Source organism: Falco peregrinus, chromosome 8, assembly GCF_023634155.1.
Source record: "Falco peregrinus isolate bFalPer1 chromosome 8, bFalPer1.pri, whole genome shotgun sequence".
Lineage (NCBI taxonomy): Eukaryota > Metazoa > Chordata > Aves > Falconiformes > Falconidae > Falco > Falco peregrinus.
The window spans coordinates 21114118-21140489 of NC_073728.1; the positions used below are offsets into that span (position 1 = coordinate 21114118).

Sequence of the window (26372 nt, forward strand, 5' to 3'; positions counted from 1 at the left end):
TTGTTGAGCTAGATAACTTTTATGTTTCAAAATACATGAAAGGGAACAGCTTGACCCAGGCTTCTAAACATAAATATTTTTCAGTTTGATTTACCTCTTAGGACAAATTTTTGCATTAGCACCACTGACAATAGGTTTGTATGGAAAGAAAATATGCCTCTACCAGTTGAACTAAATTCACAATTTTATATACTCCACTGAATTTTCTTGAAGTAGATTCACTGTTGCTGTGATTGGATTTGTAAGTGATGGAAGGGCAAACCAACTGCATCTACAATGAAAACTTTAAATACACTTACAGATCTTACATACATTATGAAAAGAATATTCAAATGCACAAAACTATTTTAAATGCTGTACCAGTATGTCATGCAAAGTTTCACTTTATGTTTGAGTGAAGTGACTAAAGAACCTGGATTTAATCAAAATGCAGAATGAAGTCATACAGCAAATTAAATCACATAAACCTATTATTAGTGTTTGCTCTACATTCCTGTTAGTATGCAATAACTCAAAAAAAGAACAATAGTGGCTTAAGATAAAGCCAGGATAACGAAGTATGTTTGGACAAAAATAATTTTTGTCCAGGATTACGCGTCATATTGTGCCCAGAATAGGAGAGGGCTCTCACAGCATTCAGCTTCAGCTACCCAATTCCTACACTAACAACTAGAGTTGAAAAGTTGCTACTAAGCCTGTGTTCATTTGTCAGCTCACCAATCCACAAAATTGGATCCCTCCAGTATCTAATTGCAATTCTACATAGATGGCTGCAATTAGTTCACAGGTCCTCCCCTCAGCATGCAAATCTGACAACACTAGAGGTAGCTATGCTATTTTCTATACTACACTGGTAAGTAATTGTTTAAATATAGTAGGAGGTCCCTACCTTAATTAATACAGAAACATAAACGGGAGTTACACAAAACTTACTAACAGTATTCAACTTTATCTCATAAATCTGACTCACTGCACAGCTGGAGCTGCTGCTGTATGTACTCCAGAGCCAAGGATCCTGCAGCTCACTTGTAGGTGAAATTTGTTATCCTGTTGAAAACCGTGGAACAAAACATCCAGACTGGCAAGTCAGAAAGCTAGGAGTTTGTCCAGCAGCATCCACTGAAAGCTGAGTGTTTAGTCAACTTTACCATCAATGCTTAGTCTCTGAAATGTTAGTTCAAACAGACTCACCCCAGAAGCCTACCGAACTGAACTGGTACATACTCCCCAAGCAGTAGCATCAGCAGGATGATCATTGTTTTCTAGCTGTTGTGCAAGAGATTATTGCCTCTTTCTCTCTGCCAAGGAAAAGGACAATCCAGACATTTCTTAGACAAAGTCAGCAGCACTAGCTGAATTTGCTGATGAAGGTTGTTTCAGATAACTGTCTTAATTAACTGTAATGGATTAGGGAGTACTCACATGGTGTCTTCCCTGGCAGCAATGCTGCAGAAGCTGTAATCAGCTGCAGGATGGAAGGATTCAGTTTCTAGATCTCCAAGAGGCTGTTTATTCCTATCTTTGGTGCCAAAAATTAGTAACAAAATAGTTCCTGTAAACCAGGTCATAAGTTTTGCTGTCCACATGCACATTCCAACAGTTAAGAATGTTCCCAGGCCATACTGGAATGCTCAGCCAAAGACTGCACCTTCACCACTAAGGGAACTGGAAGCACTAGCTCACCTCTTCCAACACTGTCAAAATAAAAATGAAAAAAACCGCAACATCTTCTGATAGGTTATGAAGAGATTAATCTGCTCTTACCGCTATGCATGAGAAGTTTCGCTATTTGTCTAAGCAAAGCAATTTTCTCCTTTTGGCTTAGTAGTTTCTTTCACATCTGTCTTGCACCATCAATTGAATACAGCAACTCCACTACCTCTAGCATAAAGCCTACGTTTCATGGCATTTCTCAGTCCTTTTTGGACATCCAGATAACCTGGGGCTGATAGCAGACAAACCTCCTTTCCCTTCTCACATTCAGGTACCAGAATGATGAAAGGAACAGATGTGCCAGATTCTTCTGCCTTTTTATCCCCTGCCCACAATAAAAACAACTTACAAAGAGGGAAACAATGTTCAGTCTCTCTAAGTGGGCAAACAGCCCATTAGTGTTTTTTCTCTTTGGTCCTACAGTTTCTTAAAAGGCTTAAGCTTCTTTGTGGCTGGTTTCAGCCTCAGTAATGCAAAAGCTCAGGCAATGTTAGCATAGACTTCCCCAGAAGCACAAGAAACATCCTGGATCGTTATACAGAAAACACAGGTTTTTTTAACACAGTTCTTCAGTTCAGCTTTCCCTCTTCTGGCTTATCACAAACACCTGAACACATTCAATAAGAAATCAAAACCAAGCAAACAAAAAAGCCTACCCAGCCCCCCAAATCCTGCAATTTACCTTCAGGTTTATTACTAGAATCAGGAGAGGTCTTCTAAAATTGCTGTTGTTAATGAGCAAGATTTAGATAGTACAGTAGATGAATGACATATCATATAGACAAGATATCCTAACCAGATTTAATAAGAGAATAAAAAAATTATCCATAGGTTTTAAACATTTGGAAAACATTACACTTTCCTCCACATCATATTGGAAGGTAGTAGAGAACAGTGAATCTACAAACTCCAGTTTTGAAAGCTGGACCCGAATCCCATTTAGGACCACAAAGCATGGTTAGTGAATTTCAAGAATCCTTATTCAGATTAAGTCTTCTTGGATACGGGCCAAGACAAATCAGTTCTGAAGTCTGAACTACCAGAAAAGATAGCATGGTGTAGTGCTCTGAGGGAAGAGAAGCAGGATATTTAAGAAATAACCTCACATCTGAGAAGTAATGGATAACAGAATAGAATGAAGGACCTATATGAAGGCACTTGCTGCCCACAGATCTGTATGGTTCTTAGACTAGTAGAAGTGCTTTTGGGGTCCTTACAAAGTCTTGGCTGTTTCCCCAGCTTGTGAGCTATTTTCCTGAAATCACAAACAATTTGGGGGTTTGAAAAGGAATATGGCTCAAGAATCTTTAGAGGCTTAAGCAGAGTGGATCTGACAGAATATGGGAGCAAGATCCACTTTGAATATAGGGTAAGGAGCCTGTACTCAGGAAGCATGCCAGCTAGATCACAGAACCAGTCTTGTAAGCTGCTTGTATGCCATTAAACCAAAGAGTGCACAGGCCCTACACACTACAACAGGATCCAAGTAGATCTAGATCTTCCTGAGGAAGATCAAGTTAGGAGAAATCTGGGAGAGATGCAGTATTTATATTGCTTAGATTTATGTATTAACTTGCTATTCAGGTATCTATTAAATGTTGAGGCAAAACAGAAGGGTAAAGAAAATTTGTACAATTGAAGTGATACTGTATCTGAGAATGTACGTTGTTTATTTCAGCAATAAGTGCCCCCAAACCTGAAGTACAACATTTTAAAATCTACAACACAAAAATAGAAAATATTCAAAATGCACAGAAACACAAGTCACCTTTAATGTGATTAAAACGTCACATGAGATTTTTTGCAGTTAAGTGGCAATTAAGGATGTGCTTTACAACACTGTATAGAAATTTGCAAGTTTCCTGTACAGGCAGGATCCTCAGGCTTGTGCAAGTCGTTCTAGGACTCTTCGGTAATCTGAAACAAGTTGTTGGAAGCTCTCTTCTAACTGTTCATGTTGCATGTTTAGGTCTATTTGGTTCAACTGGTTCGTCAGCTCCTCTGGTCTTAGACACCTTCTCATCTTGGCAAGTTCTCTCTGCTTTTTCTATGCAACCAAACAAATAGTAATTTGAACACAACCAATAATTATCAAGAATATGCTATTTCATCAAATGTATTCAATTTCATTATCTAGCTCTTTAAGATGTCCCTAATACTAAGAAAAAAAGTTAGTGTTTGATTAGGACATCTGTTCTGGTAAAGCCTGAGTTTCTGTATTACCAATCAACATGTGAAGTAAAAAATGGTTTCAAGGTTTTTCCTTGACCAAACGGATCAGGTCAACTCCTGAAGATGTATGGCATGAAGAACTAGACTGTAGAAAACTACTCAGGATATTTAGTTCTATGCTGTCATTAATTACACTGGTGTCTCATTATGGGGCTGTTCAGCCAACTGATTTCCCCATAATTGACTATCAATAATTAATTTTAAGCCTCCTGTACACAGAAAACATTTCACAAGTATTTACAAATTATTAAAAAGTTACCAGGGATTAGCAATAACAGCACTGAAATGCAGCAAGATTATTTACAAGTATAAACGTATTTGTACAGCAAGAAGATGAGGAGTTCCCCTTGCTGTGTCACATATGTGGTGTTTTTACCTGTTTTTTAAAAATACCTCAAAATACTTCTGTACTTCCTTTCTCTGGATGTACTTTTATATAGCTGGTATCTATTTCTGAATTTCTCAGTTCCTTGGTTACCTTCCATTCTCCAGTCTTCCCTCGCTTTGTAAAAAACGAAATGTCATTCAACATTTCATTTAAAAAAAATGCATTATGTGTGCCTGGCATCTTATCAATAAATCTTTGCAATGCCTGTGGAATCATAAGAGTTTGTTGAAACAACAAATTTTTCCCCAAACTATTCTAAAATCAAACCCCTTCTGTACTCCATTTAATTTTACACTTATCTCAAAGGAAAATCAGTTTTCTTTCTGTCATTGATGCTGAGGGTCAGGAGAAAGAAGTGGAGATCAGAGTAAACTGTAAATGAGTGAGATCAGAAAAACTTCTTTAGTCTCCCACAGATCCCATAGCCAAAGTTCAGTTCAGAAAAGGAGTTTCTGCATCAGAGTCCTTATGAGGCCTCCAGGCACATTTCTAGCCAATAATCAAGAAAGATTTAATTGTAGGAAGGATGTCAAAAGTAGCATAGCTGTTTAAATTTTAGATTCACGTTAGCTCTAGCTAGTCAAAATGAGTACAATACTCAAAACGTGTGATGAGTTTCCCAAATGAAAATAGAGATGAGTACCTTCTGTGCAAGCTTCTGTCCATAGAAAAACTAAAACCTCCTTATTCTAGAATTAATTTTAAGTCTGATTAACAGGAATATCTGTTAAGATTATATATAAGCACTGAAAAAAAAGGTGTCAGCTTTTAAATGTCAATTACATCTGATACTGTAGCATTAGGCCATCTCTAAGTTCCTGATTCTGGGTAAAAAGCAAATTCCCTCCACACCATTCAGATAGCCAGTTGTTCCAATATCCATTTCCTCCCAAATACAGTACCAGCATATGCAGGTACACAAGATTCTGAAACCCACAGTCAGTGACATTTTACCCAAGCAGTTTCAAGAGGATTATTTGGGAGCAAGTTATTGGACTTGGCAGAAAATTATACTCTGTTGAAGTAGCAAACCCAAAAGAAGTACTATGACTAAGAAAAGCTGCACAGCAGTGGTGTTTACTTGCAGAAGGGATGACATGAAGAACAAAGACATACTATCAAGAAGACATGTCTACCAGCAGAGTCTACTAATGAGCATAAAAACCAGGGTTCTTCAAAAATGGAGAAGCCACAGTGAACCTGGAATTTCACAAGCTGCTCACCCTTTGAGCTACCTTAGAGTGATGCCCTGTTCACAAAGATACTAAAACTTTTACTTTCTGTATCAGTTATTCCAATCTAGTGGTGCCATATACATAAAAATCTCAATATTTTTAGCAACAGCCTCCTTGCTAATGTGAAGACTTGAAGGGTAATAGATGTACTACAGGGTTTTGCATCTGGAGTTTCTGCAGACAGTTTTATTTCTGCTATTGTTAGTCAAGGAAATAGCTGTAATACCATTTTTACTAAGTTAAGGTAGTGGCAATTTGGAATTATTCTACATTTGTGCAGCACTGTTCAAATGAAACTATCAAGTGTTTTATATAAAAAATGATACCAGCATTAAGAGCGTGCAATAATATTCCTGATTCTTTAATAAAATTTGCTTCTCCCCCCTCCCCAATTACTATATACTTACTAAAACTTCATTTAATTCCAGTTCTGAAAAAATTTTGAAAACAGCACCATGAATAACATTTATTGGAAATATCGTTTAGGAGGAGTCCACGAGTAAGCTGTTTTCTAGGTAGAACTATCATAAACAAGACAGCTGTATTTCAGAACATGAAACAAAATCAGGGAAAGGGTGTTGGCTGCAGCATCGCATATCTAGCAATACAAAATCCATTAATTACTAATGTATTTACTGCATGCAAAGACTGAAGTGGAAACATCTGTTAGAAGCACAAGAATTGAAGTTGCCTATGCAATTCTGGATTTCCCCCCTAGGACTTCAGTGCTGAGTGAATGAGTTGCAACCATTGTAACAGTCTGGTTAGCTGAAAAATCATGGCCATATTTGTAGCAAATTTAGCAAATGAGACAAGACACTCATGAAAGAGAACAGAAAGCGTTTTGATTCAGGCCCTGCCACTCAGCATGACATAGTGTTATCTCCAGATCAGGCAAGTATTTAATACAGTGTTGGGTTCTCATTTCTGTTAACAGCCCCGCTAAGTCCTGCATGAGCACAATCAAAGTTTTGCTATTTTGGTATAGCAGGGTAAGTGCTGCTTTAGGAAGGCTTGCAAGCTAATCAAGGTATTTCTCATACTTTGTAAAACTTTTCCAACAGGATTTTGGTTTGCTTAGCAAGTACTGAACAGAGTGACTAACATGCTAATTATAGCAATAAACCTAGATTTATTTGTGGTCTTTTGACTCTTAATACAAAGACTGATGCCATTAGCGACTAGGATATGTATTTTTTTTTAAGCTGTATCTCAGAGTCAGGTTATGCAATACTGACCAACAGTACTGAAGATCCTGAGAGACATACTTTATAGGAACTAAGAAAATTACTTCGTAATAAGTTTATTACTTCCTTGAACTTTACTGCTGAAATTATTTTCTATTCCATCTGCACGGAATTCTATGTTGACATGGCTTGATTACTTCTAGCAAGCTGTTTTGCTAAGACCTAGCTAACAAGTAGAACAGGAATCTGAACTATGCCTAGTCTGCAGTGTAAACTTGTAATAGCATTTACCTCTTCAGATTTTTGGCTTGTCTATTAACATATTTTTAGCCTTTTCAAGAAATTGACATTTTCTTCCCCTTAAGCCTACCTGGGCACAATGCCACTTGTAGCAAGATAAAAAGCCTTAGTAGTAACTTCCTGCTGGAACTGGGCACAAAACAGTCAGGAGCCAAGCACAGGATCTTCAGCACTGCTGTACGTGAACGTTCTCTGCATCTGTATATGTGTCAGTAGAACACCGCATAACTAATAGTAGTTGATTGGCAACATAATTGGCATCAGCTACATTTATGGAAATGAAAGTAAAATCAAGTATAATTAGCCTTGAAATAAGTATGATACTTAAGTCATATACACCTTATAAGGGCCAATCAGTCTTCTTTTAACGTCCAATCGATAGCTTCTGGACTGTTCTGCATCACCCATATCTGTTGCACGCAATCGGAGAATTTCATAAACTCGTCTTGTGTGTTGCTAATGAACAGAAAGAATAAAAACCACGTCTGAATAAAGCGGTCACTCAACAGAACTCAAAGTGGAGAAATACTGAAATATTAAGTCATTCCTCAGCTTATTGGGAGACAGGCACAGACAAGCCTCTGTCAAACCTATCCTTCTGTCTGGTGGGTTAAATGAATAAATATTTTTGTTTTTCCTTCAAAACCATTTCTTCCATGCAGCCAGTGCCTGATGTCCCAAAGTGTTGCACCAGCTGTAGAGGTGTTTCAAGGACCTGCTGTAGATGAACAGCATGAAGTCCAGAAAGCCAGAGACCAAAACTACTTCAAGTAACTGAATGACTGAACTAGAGTAACACTAAGCAGTATTTTGCTAAACATTATCTACATTGCTTATTTTATTAATTGCTGTATATCTACTGCCCTTCACAAGGCCCCCTGGGAGTTCTAAATAGGAGAATGAAATAATATTTACAACTTTTTGTTTACTAGGGAAGAAAATGAAAGAATTAGTAATGGGAAAACCGAAGTGCTTTTGGAACCAGGATCAGCTAGTATCACATCTGGGAAAAAAAAAAAAATCATGTTGCCACTACATTCCTATTAACTATTGCATCTGTATGAAAACAGAAGACTAAGTATTCTCTTGCTGAGCAACAGAACAAAAATAAGGTGGTTTGTTTGCTACACTAGCTAGCATATGTTTAGATACTGTTAAAAAACCCAAACCTGACTTATTTATCCCTTCAGGTTTAAGGTATCAGACATAAAAGGCTGAAAATGTAGTGTCCTTATACAAGCAATACCATTTTCATGAACACATTTGAATATGGCTCCACACTCCCCATCCCTCAAGCCTCTAAGTTTTCATTAAACCCCATTCAAATACATTTTTAATTAAGCAGCTCTGCCATTCCACTACCATACTCACTAATGAGTTTAATCACTGAGCAGATTACCAGAAAATTTAACTGTTTAGTTCTCTAAGTTTGCTACTTTAATGTTCTGCATTCCCAAAACAACACTTGTTATTTGTATAAGTATACTTGAAAGAAATGGAAACCATGTCAAATTCTATTACATCAACAGAATCAGTAGGTAAAAAAAACATTTACCTAAACCCACAACCTAGGTATCTTCTCCCTTCCAGATACAACCTAAAAGTCTGTAGAAATAAGCCAGAGCATGCGAATTCCACGTCTCCACCTCTTTTTAAAGTGTTATTCTACTAGTTTGATAATAATGTCCAACTACAACTGTTCTGATTTAATACCTTATTTATTTTCAGTTTTTGTTGAGCTTCCATCACCATTTCTTGGGTGAAACCTTGCATTAACTTTCCTGGGGAAAAACAAAGCAAATCTTGACAGAGCTTTACAAGGACAAAGTCTCTTAGCTTCACATAGTTTTCAGATGGATCTTCAGCTGGAAAGAATAAAAAAGCACACAGTTAATATCAGCATTATGTTTCCTCATCTCTGGTATGTAATTGCAAAGTACTACGGAAAACAAAAGCAGATATGGTATTCATCAGTATACGAACAACTGTGCTGAATTTTAAGTACTAGTATCTAAAGTTTTACATTTTTGACAATAGATGTTAAAGAGCTTGCAGAAAGAAAAAATTTCCAATATTCTGCGTATGCAGTACTGTACAGTATTATATAGGCACTTCTCAGACTGTCAATATACACATTTAATGCAATTTAACTCTTGGGAAAACAAAATTACTTATGTATAAACCCCTTTTTCTTTTTTTCCGTATATTCCATGTTTGACAGAATGGTAGAGTACTAGAACACAAACTAACTATGTGGAAAAAGACTGGTGAAACTATCCTGCTGTATACAACTAAACTAGCCGAAGGCAATTATTGACCACAAGTTATAGCCTTTGTCAGCAAGGCAGGTAAGGAAAGGTACAAGGACCCAAAGGGCAAGCTTATACAAAATTAAAAGGCTGGAAGGACCCAAGCAAAAGCTGATCACAATTTTAAGGTCCTTCCATTTTGCTTAAAACAGCAGCATAACTATCAAATCTGTTGCTTTAAAAAGAAACAGCAAAGTTGAAAACTAGCTTCAAGGAACATCAACATGGTCCCATATGCAACTTTATTCCCACTTATGAAATATGCAGAAGGAAAATGCTTACAACATTGTGAATATTTCTTCCTTAATTGTTTAGGCAGGACTACTACAAATAAGTAGCAGGGTCGTGTTCCCCCCAGCACTCATTTTTCTGTGGACTGGCATTGTGAAATTGCTAAACAGCTCATATCCCAGTTGTGTTTTTCTTCAGTTTTGAGGACCATTGTAAATAGTTGAAATCTGTAGTTTAAGGACAATCGAAAGCCAGTAAGTTTCCAAGGAGGACTGGGATAGAAGTTTTTACTTTGTATATGCAGCACTGCACAACTGGCAGTTTATTTTTTGGGATAGAGAATGCTTATGACTATTTTATCAGTTAAAATGTTTCATGCAGAGTGGCCTAATCTTGTATGGCAAGTCTTATAGCACTTATTCTGCAGAAGAGACTGGAGAAGCAGAGATGATTGATTCCATTCCTTTTTGTTCAGATTTGTTGGAAAACAGACAAGGCAGTGTCTGCACCGTAAGCACTATCAGTATACATTTTGCTTGTGTCAATTAGGAGGACAAGCTATAAGCAAAGCAAAATATTTTTTGTAAATGTGAACGAAGTATTTTTTTTAAAGCACTAGCTCATTTACAGAGGTTACGTGTATCAATTTCCTCTTTTCAAAATGGTTAAAGGCTTTACTTCACAATTTTAGAGGCTACGTAACTAAATATTCTGGCCATATCAAGATTGTCCAGCCCGATTTTCCTCTCAAAAAGGACAATAAATAATTTTGTAAAAGCCTTAATTTCCATAACTTGAGCGTCATGCAGAATACTGCAAGCTTCTCCTGCTTTATTCCATAAAGAAAATAAAACCAATTTTAGTGCACATTTACTGTTTGCTACAACCCTGCGTTTAAGGCACTGAGCCATGAACACATCATATGATTTATGAAATAACATGTTAAGACTTTTTTTAACCTCAATCCTAACAGCTAGGTAAAGGTAAAGCTTTGTACTATTAAAAAGAAAAAAGTAAATGCATGATGCACATGATTTCCTGTTACATAAACAAAGTTATATCTCCTTAGGTTCCTATGAACTGGATTAAAATGATGAGATTGATTACTTTATGTTAGGATTATCCTGCAGCACTGCATTATGAAAGCAAGTGTTCTATTGTATTTTAATTAGAATGGAGGAGTTATTTCTAATTAAGGTGAGGTCTGTGACAGCCCCTACCTAGAACAGTCATGTGTTTGAACTGCATTTCTTCCTGTATTGCACTTGAAACCACAGAACAAATGTCATGTTTGTAGCCATTTATGTTATTTTTGTGCACATATACCCTTTTTCTCCTCTGCCATTTCCTCAAGTTTCTCAAGTTTATTTTTAATTTTTTTTTTTCCTTTTTTTTTTTTTTTCAGGTATTTGTGCACACACCTTCAATATCATGGATGCCTTCAGCCAGCAATTCATGCTTTGGGAGCACAAGTTCTCTACAGATTTTTACTGTCTCTAAAATTTTGGTTTACACAGTAATATTTATGTGCAATTTTACGTTGGTGTCCCCCCTGCTCCCAATTTTGAGTTTTGGCTAATAGGAGTAAGTAGAAGAAATAGGAATTTGACAAAGCTCGATCTCTTGGAAAATTCAGCTGTGTATTCTCACAATAAAATGGCTAATTAGCTGGTAATCCGTTCATGCTAGGGATTGAATTTTCCTGGTGTGCTGTTCTCTAAGTAAAGGATTTAAAGAGCTACATTATATACAGTTCTTCTGTAAACCAGGGTACTATTAATCCTGAACAGAGCTGAAGCTAAATCTTCAAAAGGCCATTTAATTCTGACAAATTAACATGAAAGTTAGTTTGCAGGCTAACAACCTGTAAATGCTACAAGTTGCTTATGAAACAGGTGAGCTGAGTTAAAAATTTAACACAAACCTGTTATATCAAGTACTGTAGGAGAAGACATATAGTATCTATGAACTGTTTCAAGCAGCTGAGCACCATGGCCTTCTCCTTGGAATGGTGGCAAGATCAGCATCTGGCTACAGACAAAGGAAAGTATTTTCAGTTCAAATGCACGCATTTGCAAACTTTATAATGCAAAGGCTTAAAACCAAAACGGTATTTCATTTTAGATTAAAGTACATGTAGCAATCTTCATGTTAAAATAAAATTTTTAATGGAGTCTTAAAATTGCTAAATATTCAAAACTTGTTTAAGATTCCCTCTGCTTGAGGAAGGGAACAATGAAATAAATCAGTGCATAGCCAGCTAATAATGGGGATTTTTTTAAACAAATCAACACCATTATAAACAAGTATTGGGAACTTCAGCAGTTCCCTCTTCTGAAATAAAAGGCAAGGCACGAGTTACACCGCCAATTACCTTACACGTGGCCGGGTTTTGTCTGGGTACACATAGTAATTATAGACTGTCATGTAGCCTACGGTCGCAAAGAGCGTAGCTCCATCCTTATTATACTTCTCAAATCTGCAGATAAAACAGAAAGCCAAGCAGGTCAATTACAGTCGCGCTCCCATGCAGTGTCCATTTTCTTTTCCATTCTCCAACTGAATTTTCAGTGTCAGCAAGCTACTCTGTGAGGGCCCAATGGGTACACCTGCTATGTTCTGAATGTACAATTCACTTAATTGGTGTGCAGCAACTTGGATAAATCAGGCCTCTTTACAGCACTTCAGTGCACTTGCTTATTATAAAGATGAATAGGTGGCAAGTAAAAGAAAACACAGGCAAAGCTCATTTTACTGTTTAAGCCTACATTCAGGGCTCTAACGGACAACAGCATTTAATTCAGCTCTATTCTCAAGCTTTCCCAAAGCATAATGGAGGAAAACTCAAGCCTCATAAACAATGGTTTTTCTTTCCTGGGAAAAATATCATTATACTGCTCCAATAATTGGCCAGCCACAATTAAAATGCAGGCTTTGTGGAGGTAATAAGGTCCACTGTTGCTTTAGAACTGTACTTACACTAGAAAGTAGTTCCATCTTTCATCATCTACATCAATAAAGCTAGCAGTTTCAATAAACCACATCAAGAACGTCTGAAGCCTTTCATGATATTCTCGAAAGCCTGTACATGTCATGTCGGCCTAGGGAAAAAGCCAGGAGAAGTCAGGTGAAACCTATCACAGATGTAAGAGGGAAAAAACCCCATGCAAAACCTAATTAAATTCTCCAATATAAAAAAGCATGTTTATAATTATCAATAAACTGGTAAAAATGACAGTATTTATATATTACAGTCAAAACATTACTGAAAATGCATCACTGCAAAATAAAATGTGATTTGCTTGCTCAAAATCACAAGTTTTAAACTTATTTCTCATACCTTGTATATCTGATATGTTATATCTTCACCAGCTTCCTCATTATGGACAGAATATGTGTGTAGCAGCATTCCAAAGGGCTTGAAGTTGACCTCCTTCTCCAGAAGAGACACAAAGTCATCTGTGTTTGTGCAAAAGCCAGGAGGAATGATTTCTCTAATTTTACTTTCAACATCATCTGCCTGGAGATTACAAAAGGGGGCAGGATCAGTGGAAGATTGGAAAAAGACAGCACTGATGTCACTATTGTGGTATAAGAAATGCATGTAAGAGAGACGCTATGGCCTAACAGTAATGAAAGAAGAAAAAAAAGACAAGGAATAGCTCAAGCATTCCTGTGTGTTCAGTAGTGACTTTCCAGCAAGTAAAGGAGCTGCACTGATGAGATCCAGCAAAGTCACAATCCAGCAGCCACCACAAGCATCTAAAAGCTTGCAGTTACAGCATAAGTTAATGAATGTTTTTATGGTTACAGACTGTTACATTTGTCCAATTCAAAACCTAATAGTGCTGATAGTTATTCTGAAAGTGCAGCACGTTCAGAAGCTAAGACTTCCCAGTCAGCAATTCTCTAAGACCTACACAGCCTTGTGGAACACAGGTTCCCAAACAAGCAGCTTACAAGAGGTATTAGGTGAAGCAAAACTATGTGGAAGAAAAGGGACAAAGATCAAAAATGGTAGCTCCCAAATAGGAAAGTGACAGCTAGCACACTCTTGCATTCTTGTGTCTCCCTGCTTGAAATGCCTGCCTATAGAATCAGCAGCAAACACCTTACAAACTCAGAAGACATCATCCTACATTCTAATCAAAGAAAAAACTGAAAACAAAATTTAACATAATAAAAATATAATTTAAGGATACTGTCAGCAAATCTCACCTGTGGTGTAACATACTGGGGAAGACAAAATATTCTGACCCCAAAATTAAACTCAGATTAAAATTACTCTTTTCAGATAACCAAAGTGAAAGTTAGACTATCAGCTGAGCAGACTTCATAATCCCTTTCAGACCCCAAAAAGACCACTTGATTGAATACATTTACTACTCCTTTTTAACCATGAATATTTGATGAAGTTTCACAATAACGTATTACTGCTTCTCACCAGGCAATAAAACTTAATGAATTGGTCTCAACTTAACAAAACCGTACTCCTCAATACAACCCCTAAAAGCCTGACATTACATTCAACAAAATGAGCTTACATTCAATTCAAACTTTCCTCTGAACAATGAATCCAGGTTTTTACTTAATGGAGTTTGCCGTGAGTTCAGCTGTAATGTTTGTATTGTATCTATTTCCACAAGAGCTGACACAAGAACACTTTGTGTTAACTTACTAAGCAGCTCTTTCACACCGTTTACATGCATGATGGGTATTAGTTCAAAACCAAGACCCTTGCTACTTAGCATTCAAAACAGGGAAATTAAGATGCTTAGAACAAAATACACTACAAAAGGCTAATACAACATGCTACTAATTCCTGTCCTTTCAACTATAGTCCCTTAAGTAGAAGCAATGCACCTGCAAATGAATAGCACTTTATCATTCAGTTTCATTTTTAGTGCAGAGAAAGATGGATGTAGTTCAGCACAAACAAGTTTTATTCTTAATGGTTTGGTACTACCAACATTTATATTTATATTTGTAGAGAGCTCTATTAAGCAATTAAAATATAGCTCTACAATACTTGGTGTAAGAACCCAGTTAACATGCGTACAATCTTTACATCCATTTCATTCTCAAAACAAAAGAGATGCGTTTATTGGAACCTTTGCTATTCTTCTTAGAGCAATATTAGTGAAACATTTTCTTTACACTTAAGTGATTTAACTGCGTTACACAAAATCAGCCATTTTTTTCCAGAATCAATGACTTACATAAAGAAAAGGTTAATAGTATGGAACACATTTTAGAAATGCCTTTTTTTTTTAAACTGTGCAAGTGCAGTTTTTACACAGATCTTACACTGCACTGCTGTCAAAGCTGTAGGAAACTGCAACTAAGAATCTGTAGTGTAGCGATTTATTTTATATATCTGAAAAGAGCATGTGAAAATAATCTAGAATTAAAAGAATACTTTCAAGCATCAGTTCAATAACTTAAGCTATGTGCAAGGTACCTAAAAAGGGTGAATATACAGTATGAAGTATTACATAAATAATGTTTAAGTAATTTTGCTCCCCTCACAATTCTAAGTTTCTTCACGAGTGGTAAGGAAGGCAAGCTTCCAACCTGCTGAAAGCACGTAAGACAATCTGGCTCCCACCACAGAAAAATTTTGTTTTCCATAAAATACAATTAAATAATGAGAACAGAGGCTTAGCAGATAAAGCAGTAGATAATTCTTATTAGTTCTGTATGACTGCAACAAATTTTCAGCTACTGCCTCCTACAATTTCTCTCCACTTGAAATGGAGTCTGGCATAATTTAAGAAAAGAAACCATATTCTTCAGTTACTTTCAGGGTTAATAAGATCTCTCTTTCTCACAGAGGAAATCCCAGAATCCTCAGTTTGAGTGGTGGCATAAATTTAACTGATCTAATTTTCAGTAAGTCCTGGAATACTGGAATCTTGAAATAGCAACAGCATACAAAGAATTTGTTTCATTAATACCTGTTTTCATTAATACCTGTTCTTTTTAATGGAAACATCCATTACTTAGTAGGCACTTTCCAGACACTTCTCTCTGAAGTGCTCATAAACCAAGCAGTTATTAAAATTAGTTTACTGCCTTTCCCATGTGTATTTCTTTGATATTGGTGAGAGGTTAATTTCTTTTGCCAGAGTAAGGCAGTCCTATCTTACCAACTGGCATGGAGGCAACGGTGATACACAAGTTCCTTTCCAGAAGAACAATCCAGCTGACTACTGCAGCAGTATTAAGCAGAGGCGAAGCCACTTACAATGAAGCATGCAAAAACCTGAATGAAGCCAGCTGAGAGCTGTTGAGCTTATGGTTCATGGAGGTACTGTCTGTAATGTATAACCTTCATAATCAGAATCATGTAAGGTGATGATGGGGAATTTGGTATAGACTTGTAACTAAACTTCATTTGTAGTAGTACTACTTAAGTGGGGAGTGTCTCTTTGTACATAGCATTTGACTCTGGGTAATTTCAATATAGAGATTATTCTTGTACTAACAGGCAGTTATAACATCTGTGTATCATGTAGATGCTGTTTCAAAGTGACTTAATTTAAAATAATTATAGAAAAATATTTGAAAGCTGAATTTCTACAACAATTACATGTATTTCCAGTGGGGAGCAATGGAGTGATCAGTAGTACTGCTTAAAAAAGGATGCCAAATACTAAAATTACACTTTTTCATTAACTTTTGTGTCAAGCAAATGTGTTAGCCCAGCTGCAGAGCAAGACAAGTACATTTATAGTAAAGACTATTTCAGAGGTTAGTGAAATAGTTCGCTCCTGCCGCATCAGAAAATGCAGATGAAAAGGAAGATACTTGAACAGCTGCAAATCTCAAAGCAGCAAGCAATTTGGAGGTCAAGGCTATTAATATTTACACCAGAAGAAAGCAGCCTCTCTTCAGATATTTGAAAGGATCAATTCCACTCAAGGGATAACTTCTATTTTCATTAAATGAAGTGCCAGCTTCTGTTCAAAACATGATCATACTTTGCTGAGCCTTCTCCACTACCATGGTTTAGATCCATCTTTAAGGAGATGATACTAAGATGCATAAATATGACTGGAGTTCTGACTCCTGACATTTCAGGATCTTATCTTTTACCTCATGTTTGAAAAGATCTTGGAGAAAAAAATATTGGTATTGGGGCAAATATTTCTGTAAGTCCCCAGCAGAGACTGTAGCAGCTGCTTTAGCAATAATGGAACCAAACCTACTACCACAGAATAAAACCACCTGCTGTTGAATGGGCTTGTGTGGGTATTTAGATACAAAATCCTAAGCTGTGAATAACTTTGCAGAGCAATAAAACTAACTTCTCCCTTGTAACCAGTTATGTTAAATGCAGAAACTGCTGTCCTTTCCTAAACACCATCTATTCACAACACAAAGATCAACAGTCATGTATAGCAGATAGTCTGCATCTTAGTATAATTATCCTGAAGGAACCAAGATCAGCAACTAAACAGCTAACCTCGAAAAGTAAATGTTAATATGTTTAAATTGACACCCTGCTGTAATGACAGTTTATGTTCTAATCTCTGCAACTGCATTCATATCTGAAGGTGGTTAAATTAATGGCAAATCTTTTTCCTATTTAGGTTTACATATAGCCACATGATCAGCTTATTTGGATGTACGCTGTTAACAATACCAAGTGAAGCACAGGGTAAGCTACCTATTCTTCTGATTCAGTGAAAACCTATGGATACTCTGGAAAGTATAGAGAAGCCTCGCTCAGAAAGGTCTTTTTTTGTCCCCATCTCAATCCCTTAAGCAATTGGAGGAATAATTAAATATAGAAAACAGGACCTGAAAGAAGCAAGGATTCCAAGCATTCAAAAAAGTTGCAGAGTGCACTTAGGGCAAGACAGATCTTTCCTTTAGCTTGCACATACCTCCAGAGAAGTAAAGGGGCTTTGCCATTTGTACAGAAAATAGATAGGCTGTAAGTAAAAAGGCCCTACGGTGTGGATTCCTGTTGTGACATGATTTTGAAGTTATGCTGGTAAGAAGTTGGACTGTTTGATTTTAATATGATTATTACTTTGCCAACAAGTTTTCCTTTTTTCCTTATTTCTAAAAACCTTCTAAAGATTGAAGATCATGACCTTTCACTCCTAAGATAATGTTGCCCTAGCCTCACAAGTATTTCAGACATGTCCAGGCACTTAGCTTGTTGAACTAAGTATATTCTAATACAACTTCAGAACAAGGAAGGGCAAATCTTTTGGGCAAATTCGTTCAACATTCAAATTCATTCAGAAGTCATTCCAATGTTTTTTGCTTTACAATAGTCCTTTCCTTGAAAATATTTAAATAAACTTGATTAATTTGAAATTGGGAACTTAAAATACAGCTTGAAGTCATAAAGATATTTACTTTTTTTTAAAAAAAAAACTTTTCTCAGGCAGAGTAATTTGAAGTCAGTGCAAATACAGAGTATTAAGAAGACTCATCAATAACCATACCAGTAGCTCTTTTGGAAAGAAATCAACTCAATTTTTTCTTCCTTATAACTAAGTAAAACTCAGAGGATATTAAGTTTTCTTAATATATCAAAGACCACTCTGAAAAACTAATTTTTTTTCTAAATAACTGTACAGGTAATTATACAATAATTTAATGGTTAAAAACATTCTTAATAAAGTATTTTATTCCTATTTCTAAGTTCCATATACCTTTCTTCAGCTAGCTGAAAGACTGACTAGCTTAGCTTTTGTGGTGTTCTCAAAAATATTCTGAGAGCATATAGGAAGAAGTGGTGGGTGTGTGTGTGCGGGGCGGAGGGAAAAAGCTTTTCTTCAAGTTTTTTATAAGCTTGGAAAAGCTGTAGGCAAAAAAAGAAAAAAGTAAGAGCCCAAAACCAAATAAAACACCCTGCAGGCAATTGTATTATTGTACTCCTTTAAGTAATGCATAAAGCACACATGATACCTAACCAGAAGTTTCTAATCTCATTTCTGCCATACTTGTTCTCCACACCTGCCATTTAAAGAGACACAGTCAAGCACCCTACCTCATGAAGTGTTTACAGAAACATCCTTTTCCTTCTTACTGAATTCTCTTCAACATAAAAACCCACCAATGTTAGTCCTCCTCCTGGAGACAGTTAACACAAAAATACAGTCTTGCTAAGTTGTTGGGGGTCTTTTTTTGTGGAACTGGCTTTGGTATTAGCATCTCATGTTTGATTGTACCGTTTGACACAATTTTGATGGTACTGCAGTTAAATGAGGAACAATGGGAAAATGTATAGATGAAGTTTGAAGTTATTTTCAGCTTAGCAACAAAGGAAGCTTTTAATGTAAATCATTTTTGGGTGGGCAATTACTAAATCTAGAATACTTGTCCATATCCCAACTAAACCTTCTCAACAATATTTTAAGTGCAAGTCTGGTTCTGTCTTTACCTCCACACAGTCAAACTTTTCATTAACTTTAGATGTATATTCGATGCGGAAGAGCGTTGACAGGTTACCAGCAATATAGTACAAGAGGATCTTCAGTCCCTTGTATCCAAAAGCAACTTCACTGAGGAAGAAGAACAGAACAATCAGGAATGCTATACACAGCAAAACATTTGCATCACAGAGCTTTCATTTAATATGCTTTGAGGTTTGCACCATCCTTCCCAGTGAGGTATACTAAGTTTCCTAATAGGAAAAGGGGATCAAACTGCATGCACACTATCTAGACAGAGATACTGCCTTACATTATTTCTACTAGTTATTTGCTCCTCTAGTGGAGAAACAGAACATGTGCCTGAACTCAGTAAGGCAGTGTCTGTGTCCTTACTGTGACAGCTCAAGAAAGAATACCTGAAATAGCTAATACTGCATTGATGTTTTTCAATACCTTATGAAAACTTACAGCATAGTGTAATAATTTGGAACACACTACTGCAATTTATACTGTATAAAACACAGACAGATAACCAGTCATAGCAGTTAAGTGTGGGCTTGGTGAACAGTTTCTATATAGGTATACAATCTAACTAGAAGCAAGTAAATGCAAAGTATAGAATACAAAAGCCTTTTTTACACTTTGAAAATATGAGTTGCCTGAACGTAAGTACTATATTGTTGTGAAGCAGAGAGAATTTCTTTTCAGGCAAAACACCAAATGGCAGAATATGGTACCAGTCACAAAGAAACAGGTTCCTTTTTTTGATATTTCAATGCATTGTTAAGTTTTTTTAAACTGAGATTTTCTTTTATGGTAGCACACTTACAATTTAAAATTTGAAGTATAAGCGCCAGAACAAGAATTTGGTTGGTAGTTATACTGACAGATTGGAGAGTTCTCCCATTACTGAAAGTATAATTATTGTCAATGATAGCTGCAGTAGATTGTAATAAAATCAGACTACTACATCTTTATATATATAGTTCATCCTACTTGGAATACTTAGCATGCTTTTTAAATTAAGAAACTTAACTACTTCAAGAAGCCCACAGACACATGCATGGGGATTTTCCATAGTGGTTTGTTTTTTTGTTTTAAACTATGGCCAGATTATTGAATATCACCCTACTGAAAATATTAAATGACACTTTAGGAAAAAAAAAGAAGTAACACTTTTCTGCTCAGACTTTAGTAAAGCCTTTGACACCGTTTCCCACAGCATTCTTCTGGAGAAACTGTCTGCTCATGGGTTGGACAGGTATATTCTTCACTGGGTAAAAACTGGCTGGATGGCTGAACCCAGAGTGGTATGAAGGGAGTTAAAACCAGTTAGTGGCTGGTCACAAGTGGTGTTCCCTAGGGCTCAGTAGCGGGACCAGTTCTATTTAATATCTTTATCAATGATCTGGACAAGGGGATCAAGTGCACCCTCAGTAAGTTTGCAGATGACACTAAGTTCGGGGGGGAGTGCTGACCTGCTGGAGGGCAAGGCAGCTCTGGACAGGCTGGACAGAGGCCAACTGTATGAGGTTCAACAAGGCTGACTGCTGGGTCCTGCGTTTGGGTCGCAACAACCCCACACGAGACTACAGGCTTTAGGAAGAGTGGCTGAAAAGCAGAAAAGGACCTGGGGGCACTGGTCGACAGCCAGCTGAATTTGAGCCAACAATGTGCCCAGGTGGCCAAGACCATTCCAGCTCCTATCAAAATAGTGCAGCCAGCAGGACAAGGGCAGTGATTGTCCCCCTGTACTTGGCACTGGTGAGGCTGCATCTCATATACTGTGTTCAGTTTTGGGCCCCTCACTACAAGACATTGACGTGCTGGGGTGTGTCCAAAGAAGGACAATGAAGCTGGTGAAGGGTTCAGAGCACAAGTCTTCTGAGAAACAGCTGAGGAAACCGCTAGGGTTGTTTAGCCTGGAGAGGAAGAGGCTTGGGGGAACCCAATTGCTCTCTGCAACTGCCTGAAAGGTTGTAGCAAGGTGGGTGTTGGTCCCTTCTCCTAAGTAAGAAGCGATAGGACAAGAGGAAATGGCCTCAAGTTGCACCGGGGGGGTTCAGACTGGGTATTAGGAAAAATTTCTCTACCAAAAGGCTTGCCAAGCATTGGAACAGGCTGCCCAGGGAGGTGGTAGAGTCACCGTCCCTGGAGGTATCTAAAAGACATGTAGATGTGGTGCTTAGAGACATGGTTTAGTGATGGACTTGGCAGTGCCAGGTTTGCAGTTGGACTCTATGGTCTTAAAGGTCTTTTCCAACCTAAATGATTCTATAGTTTCTGTATCCCCTGCATGTCTAACTGGTTAGAAGTGTATATATTAGAGAAAATAAACCCCTGAATTCAATGAAGTTAACATTCAATTATCTAGAACAGCCAACAATATGGGTTTAAGTAAGTACTTCTATGTTTTATTCACTAAAAATCCCATGTAACAGTGAAAAAGAAATTGATATACTGTTGCTAGATATACATTTTTGGTATTTATTACTGTGAAACTTATTAGCAATAATTGGTAATTTTTCTTAATCTTTGAGAAATGCCATGAACACAATGCCCACTTAAACAAGCTGACTGCAAAATCAGGTATTTCATTCTCTGCTAATCTACCTTAAAATAGCATATAAAATGACTACAGGCTCAAACTACAAGCTAAGCACCAAGGCCACAGTTTCACTGTATAGTCATAAAACTGAAGTATTGCTGTGTCACTTAAAATAGCTTGGCATAGCAGGGTTTCTTGTTTTCTAACAATTTGGAAGCAACTCTCCTCTTCTGGACCTATCAGTTTGACTCTGGATGCTTTAACTTACTCGTCTCCGAACACTTGATGGCTATACTCTGGATTAAATGTTGTGTTGTCATCCTCCAAATCCTCAGGAAAGCGAACTGAGGAAACAACAAAAAAAGAGCATGACCAAGTTATCAGCTTCAGTTTGTTTATCCACAGATTCCCTGGCAGATGTTCACGTGTTCTTCCACTACAGTAAGGCAATTTCAATTATGAACATTTCTATGTTAGGCTGGCATACAAATGAAAAAGACATCTTGTTCAATTTAGATGCATGTTATTTGATCTGAGATCAAATCATTAAACAGATTAAAACTGAGAAATTGACACAGATTTATATATTTCATATACCTCACTGCCCTGAATGTTATGCCTTTAACTTTATCTTGAGCACTGAAGGCACTGCTCAGCTAGATATCCCCACAGTAAGCCAGATCAATCATGTCAACAATGTTGCCTTCTCATTCTGCCATTCTTCTACACGCAGATGAGAACTCTTCACTGTAGGGCGTTTTCATGGAGTCATGAATAGAAAGAAATGTTTATGTGCGTTTACTTTCATGTCAAAGTTTTGGAGAATCAGCATGAATACATACAGAACGTTGCACCAATACTATATTGGTCCTTGTACCAATATTACCAAAATAATTAAGTGATTTTTTGTTTCCTGGTTCTTTACTTTTCCTTAAAGCCTACTTAAAAAGGTCTTTTCTGGTAAGGTAAAAATATTCGCTATAATGGCATCTACTCAAACTCAGTAACTTACCCAACAAGCATTTATAATGTAACTCCATTATATGGAGTTACAGCAGTTCTTCCATCATAAAATATATGATGTATGATTAGTGGATGAGGTTAGAGGTTAAAGTAGGATTTTCTAGGAAAAATTTTAGAAGACTGAGAAACTTGATTCCTAAACACCCTCTGTGTATTTACAGTTACCTGCAATTGGAAGGGATCTAACTCTTAACTTAAGCATTAAAGTTATATAGTTCAGCCACATTAACAAGGCACAAGTAGCTCAAAACAACAGTTACCTATTTTTTATGTTGAATGAGATAATATGGCATTTGCATGAGCATACAATATTGTAGGAGTTAATATTGCTATTAAAGCTTTTTTCTAAAGCATGTGGAATATTGAACTGCAGCTTTATTGCTGCTTTACTCCAGTAAAAACAGAAATTAAGAAAAGCTTTTTTCTGATAATATTAGAAAGGAATTATTCAAGGAGAAAAATGCATATGAGGAGTGTCTTAGTGACAAGATAGAAGCTTGGCCCTCTCAGAAGCAAAAGAACAGTTGCCCTTGGCTTCTCAGGTTTAACTATAAGCAATACATTTGAGTCCAAGTGGCAGTGTTAAAAAAAAACAACAAAAAAAGAAATAAAACAATAACTAAAGAGCAATTCTGAACTGTCACCACAGACTAAGTTAGGACCCTGAAGAGGACAGTGTATAACTGCTTTTATAGGCATGTGGGAAATGCATGACTTTTCTTAAATGGCACCACTTTGCAGCTTCTCATCATTTTTCTTAACGTAATTTGTATGTGGAACATCTATACTCTCTGAAAGAAAAAAGGAAGCTAAAGATATTAGGTGAAATGGGCAATGGGCACCTTATTTAAAAACTCTCTAGCAGTCCCCCTGAAGCCTGGTATAGTAGTTCCTTGGATTTTCAGACAGAATTCACTCAGATGTCACTATGTCTCATTCACTCCTTTAGTTTTAGAAAAGTGGAAGAGAAAAATGATATGATATATCCAGTCATAAAACCATTTTTTTGAAATAACATTTAAGAGCAAGGGAAATATTGCACAATTATAGTGGCTTAAAAACATAAGTATTTTGGTTATAATGACATTTTGGCTCACAAGCTGAAGGTGATTCTGTATTAAAAATGCTACTAAACTATACAGAATAGATTGCTAGTAGTAATTCAGGATATTGTTTCACAGGTTCATTACTTTTATTTTCTTAAATTATAGTATTTGTACTGCTCAAGGGAAGAAATGGCTGAAGGCCTGGAAAGATCAAAAGTTAAGACAGGTATGCCTTATTCTTTAAGTCATTACTGCTGCATGTAAGTTTGAGATATGAGCAACTCCACCAAGAGTTCAGTAGTTCTGTTTGTATTCTGGGTGTCCTAGTAAGCAAATGAACTATAGAGCGCAATAAACAGTCCTCAAAAAATAGAATTTTTTTCTATCCACGTTTTAAACAATTTTCATTGTTTTGTGTAATCTAGATAGGGGGGCAGCAGAAAACCCAACCCAACAACACTTTCCAGTCTTTCTTCCTTTTTGTTTTTTCCTTTCAATGAAAAAGAGAAAGATGTTTAAAAAAAAATCTGGTATTTGTAACTAAAGAAATTAGTTCTGTTGCTATGGTCACCACGAAGACAACATACTTAGAACTGCAACATGGCATAAGGATTAGAGAAGACATAATACTTCAAGAAAATAAGACATAATTCCAACGCACTCTGGTAACATGCTAATAAATAGGTAATAACATTACTATGCAGAGACAAGACTGAATTTCTATAGCTGTACTTAATTGTTGCAGTCTCAGCAAAACTAGACTGTGTATTTCTATTCTTGTGTTTGTATATTCATACTAATAAGTACATATTATAATTAAATCCACCCAAGTTTTAAGGAAGTTTCTTAAGAAGGTACTAAAATATTCCAGTATCAAATGCACAATATTTTAAGTGACATTACCTAGTTTCAGCTGAATTGCTTCATTTGTATTACACTTGTATTCAGCCAGCTTCTTCTCCATAGCAGTAAGTCCTGAATAAAAAGATGTATTTTTTAAAGAATTAAAAGGTGTACAAATCTATGTGTCACTATTATTCAAGGAACATATTTAGAAAAAGGTTCTTAAAACCAGAAAAACACACACAACACAAACCCACCAAAAATACTGAAAGAGCAGGTTAAAAAAAGCTACAATGTATAAAAGGAATATAGCGATTTATCTCAAATGCTTTTGTGGAACTAGAAACAAGAACTAGAAAACAGATCACAACTATCTCCCTTTTTAGTCTCCAAGAAAGAAGGGCATTACAGTGAACGCAGTTAAACGTTCTAAGCTATTACAAACAAAACATATTTGAAAGCTCTAAATAGAGATTAAGTATTCAGCCTAACATGTTTCTTTTAAAGAACACATTAAGTAACATGCTTCAGGGCATTTCAAGTATTTGCATGAAGTTGTTTTCATAAACAGGTGTTCATGGGCTACAGTGGCATGTATGCCACCAGCAATTACATAGTTACCACTTTGTTCCAGAGTAGACCCAGAAGGAAATAACAAACAAATTACATCTAGTCTGTTTTCCAAAGCATAATTCAGCACTGAAAACATGTTTCACTTATGGTATTTTTCAAGTGCTTCACAAATCCAGCTTCCCCTTTATTCCAGAAGTCTTACCAGAAAGTTCTTCCTCTAACATCAGGTAGTAGTCTTAAAGTAAAGGCAAGTTTGGGTTTTTGATTCCCTTCCCACCCCCACTAAACTAGTGATCATGGAGACACACTCTGGCTTACCACTACTAAGCGACTGTGAGCTCGAGGATGCCTGCCTGCCCGCCCGCCCAGCAGCAGCATGACCATAGCAACAGGAGGGCAGAAAGTCAGCCCCACCCCCAGCACCTGACTCTCCGGTGGTCAGAGCTCACCGCGGCCAGCCCTCAACGCCACCCGCACCCACTAGTCCCGCCACGGCCGCCCCCAGCTCGCACTCCACTTCCTTGCCCCACGTCCCAGCACCTGCGCGCGCCCGCATAAGCACGGCGGAGGGGAACAGCGCAGACCGGCCCCGGTACCCCGCTCCCCCTCCCGGAGAGGGACGGACTGCGCCCAGACCGGCTCCCCCAAGCCGCCACGGCCCCCCGCCGCGGTCAAAGCGGCACTGCAGGCCCTGTCATCCCTCAGGACGCAGCCGAGCAGCGCAGGGCAAGCCAGGCCCAGGGACTCACCCGCCATTTCCGAAGAGGTGGCAGACGAGTCAGCCGGGCAGAACGAATCAACCCGCGCGCCCACTCACCGGAAGTGAGCGCACACTCATATACTTCCGCTTCCGCCCGCCGAAAAGCAGTGAGGAGCCAATAACGGCACCGTGCGCGGCGCGCACCCGCGCGCATGCCCAGCGCTGCGCGAGCGCCGCCCCGCCCCGTCGCGGCGGGAGCCTTGAAGAACTGCATCCGCGCGACTGCTCCTTTGGTGGCCCCGCCCGCAGGGCGCCGCCGGGGGGAGGGCGGGGCGCGGCGCGGCCTGGCCAGCACGCATGCGTAGTGCTGCCCGCCGCAGCCTCGCACCTGGCCCGGCGGCGCGGGCACCGCCGGCAGCGGGCGGGCGCTGGCTGGCTCTGCCGTTTGGAGTGCACCGCTGCCAGCCCCTTGGAGCGCTGTGCGGGGACCTGGGCTGTGTTACCCGGCCGCAGCCCGGGGGCCTGTGGGATGTTAACCATCTGTGAGGAGGTTTAGGGTACAGCATCTTCCCTTCCCGCTTTGGAGCGGGTGGAGCAACTCTTTTACTTCCACTCTTCCTGCACGTATAGACCTCATGGCTCAACA

At 37.9% G+C, this 26372-nt stretch overlaps 2 protein-coding genes across 3 annotated transcripts in view; both read right to left on the reverse strand.

The window, feature by feature from the left end:
- The window catches only part of METAP1D (methionyl aminopeptidase type 1D, mitochondrial), a 56520-nt gene extending 54840 nt beyond the window's left edge, over positions 1–1680 (reverse strand). The window contains exons 1-2 of the mRNA XM_055812055.1: positions 1423–1680; positions 1192–1298 (exon numbers count right to left, since the gene is read on the reverse strand). Coding sequence (XP_055668030.1) covers positions 1192–1222 — 31 coding nt within the window. The 5' untranslated portion in view covers positions 1223–1298; positions 1423–1680. The remainder of the gene's footprint in view (positions 1–1191; positions 1299–1422) is intronic.
- A 1677-nt stretch (positions 1681–3357) lies between these two features.
- HAT1 (histone acetyltransferase 1) lies at positions 3358–25915 on the reverse strand. 2 transcript variants are annotated; one of them, XM_055812050.1, is made up of 11 exons: positions 25776–25915; positions 24514–24585; positions 21810–21885; positions 19002–19122; positions 12936–13115; positions 12575–12696; positions 11970–12074; positions 11520–11626; positions 8769–8920; positions 7395–7511; positions 3358–3760 (listed from the first exon to the last, which is right to left on the reverse strand). In XM_055812050.1, the coding sequence occupies exons 1-11, from the start codon at positions 25780–25782 to the stop codon at positions 3593–3595; spliced, it is 1227 nt and encodes a 408-aa protein (XP_055668025.1). In that variant the 5' UTR covers positions 25783–25915; the 3' UTR covers positions 3358–3592. The 2 variants fall into 2 exon arrangements, with proteins under 2 accessions (XP_055668025.1, XP_055668027.1); XM_055812052.1 differs by lacking the exon at positions 3358–3760 and adding an exon at positions 4339–7253 and having other exon boundaries at positions 25776–25896.
- Between the last annotated feature and the right edge of the window lie 457 nt (positions 25916–26372).